Below are 9,698 nucleotides of genomic sequence, written 5' to 3'. Positions count from 1 at the left end.
GGTGCCAGGCTGGCGTATCGGATGGATTGTAATTCACGACAGAAATGATTCCTTTGGTTTTAAGGTATGAATATATGGCTTGTACAGATCTCATAATACACTGGATAGTGCAACGGCTTACATTTAATAACTAGTGGTTGAAGCCGGGCAAATTTACTTCCGGAGCCCCAAAGTAGTGAGAATCAATATAGTATGAAAGAATGTTATATGCAGTGCGTTATTTGAAATTAAATGAAGATATGATCTTCGCACTTTGCTGGACAATTAAAGCAATTTTTTCATGAACCTGAAAAATTTAGGTGACTCAACGGGATTCGAACCCATGACCTCTGTTCCAACTCGTTTTAAACTCTTTCCACAGCATATGGAAAAGGTGAATAAAAATTAAAGAAATATTTAGGATAATAGTTTTTAGAAACAAAGATTGGAAAAAAATGATTATTTAAAAGTTGCATAATTATATACATGTAATTGTTCACACTAAGTTGCACACTGTAGCTAAAATTAGTTCTGCCTGCTACACAATATGCATGCATCGTACATCAACATGATAAAACCAATTAAGATCAGTTCGAATGTCTGCAAGATCAAAAATTTCACCAACGTATTCAGAAAACATTCAAATCTGTATAGATTCTCTCTCGTTTGAGAGTTTATAATAGTATAATGCCAACGGAGTATGATCAGCCGTCTTCAATGGATGACACCTAATACCTACTTGAAATAAACTCTGCGCACTAATTTTTTTTCTAATTTGGTGGTATGTATACTATAAAAACAAAGCGCGGAAAGTCTTATCTGATGGTACAAAATCAAGGATTATATTTAAATAACTCATTGTTATAAATAAAGTAAACTGATTTCGGGGCCGCTTATTCTACAATTATTACACTATTTCACTGTTATTTTGCTCTATCTTTATTGATGTTTAGCATTCTACAACTGCAATATCGTATTGTCTGTACGTATAAAATATGAAAAAAAAACAACAAGAAAATTTCATCCAGACAATCCTGTTCCAAGGGTGATTAGATTACTCACTTTTTACGGGATTTTAATGAATATATACTCATATATGCGAGAGAAATATGTTGCTTACACTATGAAAGAGTTTAGAGTTTGATTTTTAATAAACAATCATGTATAATATTTTGGGAGCAGTCCAATTTCAATGCAGATGCTCGTATGAAAAAGTCTATTAGGACGAGATTCTATACGGCCGCCTTTTGCGTGAACGTCTTCTTCTCAGCTTGAAATAAATTCAAGTTTAAAAGAATGTGCCAAAAAATGGTTGTCATTTTAATTGTCTAAGTCTAAATTCGAAATTAAGCAAAAAGGTTATAATTTTTAAAAGTTATATGAATAGAACTCTAAACAAATGGCTGTCTTTATAGAAGAGCACAGGTCCGTGGGCCAACAAAGTAAGTCCACTAGGATGCCCTTTGAGTACAGTATATCCACTAGGATTTGACTGCATCAGCTCCTTTTCATCCTTGGAGTCAGTATCAAAAATGATAGCACGACTCAACGAATTCAAAATAAGAAGTTTGCCTTGACCAAAATGAAATGCCATATCAAAAATATTATGCATTGATAGGCTTACCGTCTTAATCAACGAGCCTTTTATTGTGTAAAAGTAGATGATATTACCTCCAGCGAGAAGGATTTCATTTTTGTTAGAAATAGCCATTGCGTTCACATGAGATTGTGGAATAAACCGCTTGCGAAATACTCCGTTCTTGTCATAAATAACCACTTCACATGACTTACTAGTATTAGGCTTCTTTAGTACTTCGAGCAGCACAACATTGTTGTGAAAGATTTTCAAACAATGATTAACACGTTCCCTATAGTCAGGGTACATACAGCCCCGAGTGTCCAGACTTGGCTGAATGTCCACTTTATGTTTCATGGATAAATCTTTATCAAAAATATGAAAAGACTTATCAACTCTTTCTTCATCAAAATAAGCAACCATTCGTATTACGTACACGTTATCTTCTTGATCAACTGATAAAGCACTGATGTACGTTTCGTCATGATCTGGATATTCATATTGAAGTTCATCAAGTTTAAAACCCCGCTTTTGTAATTTATCATCTGGCTTGTAAAGACTAATTTTGTTATGAGAACCGTAAACGATGTCACCACGACAGTTAACATCCCAGCAGTTAATAAGTTTCAAACATTGTCCGGTAATAGTACAAAAGTCGAATTCGTTAGGAGATGCAATCAACTCTTCACCCCAAGAATTTGTGGTGGAGATCTTTCGCCAGTCCAATATGGGGTTAAACGACTGTCCTTCTCCAAGTTCAATAGTTGGCCAACCCAATACATGACTATTATAGTCTTTGATACTCGCAATGAAGTCATACAATTGACGGTTGAGGAGCATCACTGGTTTTATAATTTTCATTCTGTCGTCTGTTATATTGCTCAATTTTGCTTTCCAGCCACCCTTGATGTGAAGTGAGAACTTTTTACGAACTTCTTCCAGTTGATGTAGCTTTTTCATATACTGTGTACAGAAATCAATGGCTTCCTCTGGGCAATCAAGGCACTCCAAAATTTTTGCAACGATCTTAACTTTTACAGCCAATAATCTGTTCTCAAAGCTTAAATTTTTGTTGTTGAACGCATCCGTTGCTTTTGACCGGGATGTGTAAAATTCTTTCTTTGCATTTTCAAAGCTAATTGACCCAGTCTCTAAATTTTCATTTTCTTGAATGAATTGTTCCATTGCTCTCCAAGCTTTACGCACAATGGAACTGGACATTGCCGTTGAAATGTCGTCATTATTTGCTTCTGTACGTTCTCTCGATTCAAAACTTGTCACTTTGTCAAACCACCGAAAAAGTTCAATAATTCCTTCTTCCAAAGAGTCTATACTCGAAAGAAGATCTACCTGCGCAAGACCATCTAATTTGTCTTTTATTTCTTTTAAATATTTCTTGACTTCCCGGCGCCATAAATAGTCAGCAATGCCACTTGTAAATATGTCTAAAATTTTAATTCCGCCAAGAAATGAAAGTGCCTCAAATAAAATAACATCAATCATGTTTCGGTTATTATGTTTAAATTTTGAATATATACAGATGATTCGATTACTTTATTGTTAAAATCAAAAATAGTTTGTCTTTAATCTGTCTGTTTTGATGATTATAAATATACTTCTTAATTTATGCATTATTAGAGCAAAATTTGAACCAATCATAATGAAACTTACACAACCATACTATTGAAATTTCCATTACTTCACAGTACTTAAAATTACAGGTATGTTAGGTATTCAACTTACTGACATTATGCAATAAATATATAGCAAAGTGATATTAAAGTAATTTTTGGATTATGCCGTAATTTATGACATTTTATGCGGTTAGTTACGATATAAAGCAAAAATAAAAGTTATTTTGAATGTACGCAATAAGCAATTAAATTTTGTGTGATTCAATGACGCATTACGTTCAAGCTACCCACATATTGAGGTATTTCAAATATTTTAATATCTCTTCACGAGAACTTTCTCAATGCTGAAATTACTTTTTTAAAAGCAATAAACATTGTACCAGAGCATATGTTTTTACTGGTGTTAACAATGACATCAATCCTTCGTTCTTACAAATTATTATATGAATATTATATATAAGCTTGATAGAAACATAACATGCCACAAGCCGATTCGTGAATAACCTCCCTGTTGCAAAGACGCATATAGCACCAGCATATGGCAGCGATTGGTCAAAATCATTCATATAAGTATGTATACGCAAGCATACGCTATAGGGTGACGTTATGAATAGGTTTTATAGCATTTAGGTCTCCTCTAAAAACCTGTCTTAAACAAAAGGGGTCGTTGTAAGGCAGATGTTTGTTGGTTCCCAAGCAAATACAACAATATATATTAAAAACAAGGCAAGTTGACAAAAATACAAGGTGTTGACAATAGAGTGATTTAAGTAAATACTGGTTTAAAATCGTGGCCAGAGATTTGCCAGGCGGAAAGCGAATTTTCAATATGAACATAATAGCCCAACATAATACTTTTATAAAAGCCATCACAATAATAAAATAGAGAAGGATTTATTAATTACGTTTCGTCTTTAACTTAAGACATCTTCAGATTAATGAGTTAATATATATACACGAGGTTTTAAATACAAGCATATAATATGGGGTGTTAAATTACATGTGAGAGGAGTAGGAAGTTTAGATGACGGAATTAAGTGAGAATGGCGGTATATTAAAGAAGGTGAAGGAGGATTGAGTTGCCTTGGGTGTTAAGAGAGGGTTTAAGTTTGGATATAAGAAGGCTTTCATGAATCATAAGTTCATAATTGTCGGAGGAGGAAGAGAGAATTGAGAAATCAATAAAATCGGCAGGGTGAGATGTATTTCTTATATGAGAAAGAACTGCAGATGGTGGTGGACATAAGGATGGCTTCCCTGTTTAGGGAGAGATTCCCAAGTGTTCCGATATTCTGGTGTGTAAATGACGCGTGGTTTGACCCACATACGATGCAGAGCAGCATCGACACTTAAATGAGTATACAACATCGCAGATTGCTAAACCATTGCATGTCTAATGCGTTATAAATAAAAGTTTCGATATATCAACCAATCATAATCAATCATCAAATGAGCTTTTAAGAAAACAGTTTACCTCGCTATGTTACGCAAGGTTTCAGGTAGTGGCTGTTGCACTAAAACGAACTATACGTTTTCGTGAGACAGAATAATACGCAATTATTGGATGAGGTTGAGTATGATATCAAGAATTATTCAGACCGATGTCATTGTTATCTGCCAAAGTGAAGCTGAGAAACTCAAAAGAAGATGGCAAAATAATTTTTGGGTTCTTTGTCTTTACTAAGAGTCTTCACGAAGCAAGACTCCCTCTTTCCCCTCCCACAACTTTTCGTCGCCCAATATTTTCACCTCTAGTATTATTTATAATATCTATTGATTTCCCGTCCATGTAATTAGTATACAGGTCAGTGGTATAACTCTTAGCTATGCTTTGAATAAAATCAAGGATTATATTTAAATAAGTCATTTTTATAAGTAAAGTAAACTGATTCCGGGGCCGCTTATTCTACAATTATTACACTATTTCACTGTTATTTTGCTATATCTTTATTGATGTTTAGCATTCTACAACTGCAATATCGTATTATCTGTACGTATAAATATAAACAAAAAAACAACAAGAAAATTACATCCAGACAATCCTGTTCCAAGGGTGATTAGATTACTCACTTTTTACGGGATTTTAATGAATATATACTCATATATGCGAGAGAAATATGTTGCTTACACTATGAAAGAGTTTAGAGTTTGACTTTTAATAAACAATCATGTATAATATTTTGGGAGCAGTCCAATTTCAATGCAGATGCTCGTATGAAAAAGTCTATTAGGACGAGATTCTATACGGCCGCCTTTTGCGTGAACGTCTTCTTCTCAGCTTGAAATAAATTCAAGTTTAAAAGAATGTGCAAAAAATTGGTTGTCATTTTAATTGTCTAAGTCTAAATTCGAAAGTAAGCAAGAAGGTTATAATTTTTAAAAGTTATATGAATAGAACTCTAAACAAATGGCTGTCTTTATAGAAGAGCACAGGCCCGTGGGCCAACAAAGTAAGTCCACTAAGATGCCCTTTGAGTACAGTATATCCACTAGGATTTGACTGCATTAGCTCCTTTTCATCCTTGGAGTCAAGATCAAAAATGATAGCACGACTCAACGAATTCAAAATAAGAAGTCTGCCTTGACCAAAATGAAATGCCATATCAAAAATATTATGCATTGATAGGCTTACCGTCTTAATCAACGAGCCTTTTATTGTGTAAAAGTAGATGATATTACCTCCAGCGAGAAGGATTTCATTTTTGTTAGAAATAGCCATTGCGTTCACATGAGATTGTGGAATAAACCGCTTGCGAAATACTCCGTTCTTGTCATAAATAACCACTTCACATGACTTACTAGTATTAGGCTTCTTTAGTACTTCGAGCAGCACAACATTGTTGTGAAAGATTTTCAAACAATGATTAACACGTTCCCTATAGTCAGGGTACATACAACCCCGAGTGTCCAGACTAGGCTGAATGTCCACTTTATGTTTCATGGATAGGTCTTTATCAAAAATATGAAAAGACTTATCAACTCTTTCTTCATCAAAATAAACAACCATTCGTATTACGTACACGTTATCTTCTTGATCAACTGATAAAGCACTGATGTACGTTTCGTCATGATCTGGATATTCATATTGAAGTTCATCAAGTTTAAAACCCCGCTTTTGTAATTTATCATCTGGCTTGTAAAGACTAATTTTGTTATGAGAACCGTAAACGATGTCACCACGACAGTTAACATCCCAGCAGTTAATAAGTTTCAAACATTGTCCGGTAATAGTACAAAGTCGAATTCGTTAGGAGATGCAATCAACTCTTCACCCCAAGAATTTGTGGTGGAGATCTTTCGCCAGTCAATATGGGGTTAAACGACTGTCCTTCTCCAAGTTCAATAGTTGGCCAACCCAATACATGACTATTATAGTCTTTGATACTCGCAATGAAGTCATACAATTGACGGTTGAGGAGCATCACTGGTTTTATAATTTTCATTCTGTCGTCTGTTATATTGCTCAATTTTGCTTTCCAGCCACCCTTGATGTGAAGTGAGAACTTTTTACGAACTTCTTCCAGTTGATGTAGCTTTTTCATATACTGTGTACAGAAATCAATGGCTTCCTCTGGGCAATTAAGGCACTCCAAAATTTTTGCAACGATCTTCACTTTTACAGCCAATAATCTGTTCTCAAAGCTTAAATTTTTGTTGTTGAACGCATCCGTTGCTTTTGACCGGGATGTGTAAAATTCTTTCTTTGCATTTTCAAAGTTAATTGACCCAGTCTCTAAATTTTCATTTTCTTGAATGAATTGTTCCATTGCTCTCCAAGCTTTACGCACAATGGAACTGGACATTGCCGTTGAAATGTCGTCATTATTTGCTTCTGTACGTTCTCTCGATTCAAAACTTGTCACTTTGTCAAACCACCGAAAAAGTTCAATAATTCCTTCTTCCAAAGAGTCTATACTCGAAAGAAGATCTACCTGCGCAAGACCATCTAATTTGTCTTTTATTTCTTTTAAATATTTCTTGACTTCCCGGCGCCATAAATAGTCAGCAATGCCACTTGTAAATATGTCTAAAATTTTAATTCCGCCAAGAAATGAAAGTGCCTCAAGTATAATAACATCAATCATGTTTCGGTTATTATGTTTAAATTTTGAATATATACAGATGATTCGATTACTTTATTGTTAAAATCAAAAATAGTTTGCCTTTAATCTGTCTGTTTTGATGATTATAAATATACTTCTTAATTTATGCATTATTAGAACAAAATTTGAACCAATCATAATGAAACTTACACAACCATACTATTGAAATTTCCATTACTTCACAGTACTTAAAATTACAGGTATGTTAAGTATTCAACTTACTGACATTATGCAATAAATATATAGCAAAGTGATATTAAAGTAATTTTTGGATTATGCCGTAATTTATGACATTTTATGCGGTTAGTTACGATATAAAGCAAAAATAAAAGTTATTTTGAATGTACGCAATAAGCAATTAAATTTTGTGTGATTCAATGACGCATTACGTTCAAGCTACCCACATATTGAGGTATTTCAAATATTTTAATATCTTTTCACGAGAACTTTCTCAATGCTGAAATTACTTTTTTAAAAAGCAATAAACATTGTACCAGAGCATATTTTTTTACTGGTGTTAACAATGACATCAATCCTTCGTTCTTACAAATTATTATATGAATCTTATATATAAGCTTGATAGAAACATAACATGCCACAAGTCGATTCGTGAATAACCTCCCTGTTGCAAAGACGCATATAGCACCAGCATATGGCAGCGATTGGTCAAAATCATTCATATAAGTATGTATACGCAAGCATACGCTATAGGGTGACGTTATGAATAGGTTTTATAGCATTTAGGTCTCCTCTAAGAACCTGTCTTACAACAAAAGGGGTCGTTGTAAGACAGGTGTTTGTCAGTTGCCAAGGAAATACAACAATATAAGTTAAAAACAAGACAAGTTGACAACAATACAAGGTGTTGACAATAGAATGATTTAAGTAAATACTGGTTTTAATTTTTTTTCATCAAACTTATCAATTGATTAGTCGGTAATTTTTTCAAAATCCGTTAGTGATGTGATTCAAAAAGCTAATACCCCAAAATTTCTCAACTGTCTCTTTCATCCTTACTTTACCCAATAGCTACATTGAAATAGAGTAGAACTGTGTCTATTTTCTACCGAACTTTTGTCAGGATGCAGTTTGCTCAGCTGAGGAGACGTAGAAATTTAGGCCCCGTTTACACTATACCGGATTGGTATCGTAGCAGGTTGAATATTCTTTTTATTAAAAGGCAGTGAAATTGTTCGACGTCAGAAACACAGTCAAATAGACTAAATCTATCATCTTTTAGTCTGTACAGTTACCCCTTTAAAGAAAATGAAGATGTCGTGATGAGGGAATGCGGTATAGTGTAAACGCAGTCTTAAGCTATGCGCGATTCGCCGCAATGAAATCAACTCACATGCAAAAGTCTATTGTTATTCAAGTTGCAGCAGAGGAATTTGTATTACAATAATTTTCCAAACAAAGTTGAAGTATACTGTATATGTGTAAAAATTTTACTGAATGACTCCTGGAGTTAACTTTACATTTGTCGTAAACTATCAAATTATATCTCTGGCATTTGTTAAAACAAATTGCAGTCACCTTTGAAATTTTTTGTTAAACATGTAGGTTTCATCATCAATGTTTTATACATGATAGTTGTCGCTTTATATGTACAAAATATGCGTATACTTATAAACATTGCCACATTGTTCCTGCGAGGAACAAGAGAATTGAAGCAACCAAGTAAACTTTCTGTCGCCTTTAGTGAAGACGAAACACTTGAACAAGTATTTAACTAAACCATTGCAAACATGTCATATTGCTGCTCATCATACAATAATTTACGTTCATAACAAGTTTTTTGTAAAATGTCTAATGCGTTATATATAAAGTTTCGAAAATCAACCAATCATAATCAATCATCAACTGAGCTTTTAACAAAACAGTTTACGCCACTATGTTACGCCAGTTTTTAGGTAGTGGCTGTTGCACTAAAACGAACGACACGTTTTCGAGAGTCAGAATGCCACTTTTCATTAGTGGGCACATCTGCACTACACGATAATTATTTATACTTGTAGAATTGTCACGACACATGCAGTAAAACTATTTGTCAGGTATGGGTTGACCTTTGCTGTTTTGTAACTTATCCATGAATAGACAAACTTCATAACAGAAATTTCCATTCGTCAGAAAAAAATAAATAGCTTAATAGACCCAACAGTGGAAATATAGTTTTCATTTCATGTAAAATATCATGTGGTAGTCTCAGCGCAAGTTGTTATTTTGTTTCATCTACATCTAAAGTTAACAATGAAAAATGGAAGCTATCAATGAAAAACAATCGTACATAGTGCAAAGTGGAAGTTAATGATATAAAGTGCAGCATATAATAAAGAATGAAAGTTTACCATAAAGAATGGAAGTTTACCATAAAGAATGAAAGTTTACCATTAAGATTGGAAGTTT

General features: G+C 33.8%; 2 protein-coding genes across 2 annotated transcripts; both read right to left on the bottom strand.

The window, feature by feature from the left end:
* Window positions 1-408: 408 nt before the first annotated feature.
* LOC124437027 lies at window positions 409-3,184 on the bottom strand. The gene has a single exon (XM_046987037.1). The coding sequence runs from the start codon at window positions 3,056-3,058 to the stop codon at window positions 1,355-1,357; it is 1,704 nt and encodes a 567-aa protein (XP_046842993.1). The 5' UTR covers window positions 3,059-3,184; the 3' UTR covers window positions 409-1,354.
* A 2,245-nt stretch (window positions 3,185-5,429) lies between these two features.
* LOC124436092 lies at window positions 5,430-7,462 on the bottom strand. The gene is made up of 3 exons (XM_046986020.1): window positions 6,462-7,462; window positions 5,869-6,322; window positions 5,430-5,467 (listed from the first exon to the last, which is right to left on the bottom strand). Exons 1-3 carry the CDS (start codon window positions 7,272-7,274, stop codon window positions 5,430-5,432), a joined length of 1,305 nt encoding a protein of 434 aa, XP_046841976.1. The 5' UTR covers window positions 7,275-7,462.
* Window positions 7,463-9,698: the final 2,236 nt, after the last annotated feature.

Source organism: Xenia sp. Carnegie-2017, unplaced genomic scaffold, assembly GCF_021976095.1.
Source record: "Xenia sp. Carnegie-2017 unplaced genomic scaffold, XeniaSp_v1 HiC_scaffold_16, whole genome shotgun sequence".
NCBI lineage: Eukaryota > Metazoa > Cnidaria > Anthozoa > Malacalcyonacea > Xeniidae > Xenia > Xenia sp. Carnegie-2017.
This window is presented reverse-complemented; position numbering and strand designations above follow the sequence as displayed.

Bases quoted from the DNA above. Each gene is read 5' to 3' on its own strand.
- LOC124437027 (XM_046987037.1), bottom strand. From the start codon at position 3,058: ATGATTGATGTTATTTTATTTGAGGCACTTTCATTTCTTGGCGGAATT.
- LOC124436092 (XM_046986020.1), bottom strand. From the start codon at position 7,274: ATGATTGATGTTATTATACTTGAGGCACTTTCATTTCTTGGCGGAATT. The intron at 6,323-6,461 runs GTGAAGAGTTGA...AGTCTTTACAAG, and splicing joins CTCCACCACAAATTCTTGGG to CCAGATGATAAATTACAAAA. The intron at 5,468-5,868 runs GTAATATCATCT...ATTTATTTCAAG, and splicing joins TGAAATCCTTCTCGCTGGAG to CTGAGAAGAAGACGTTCACG.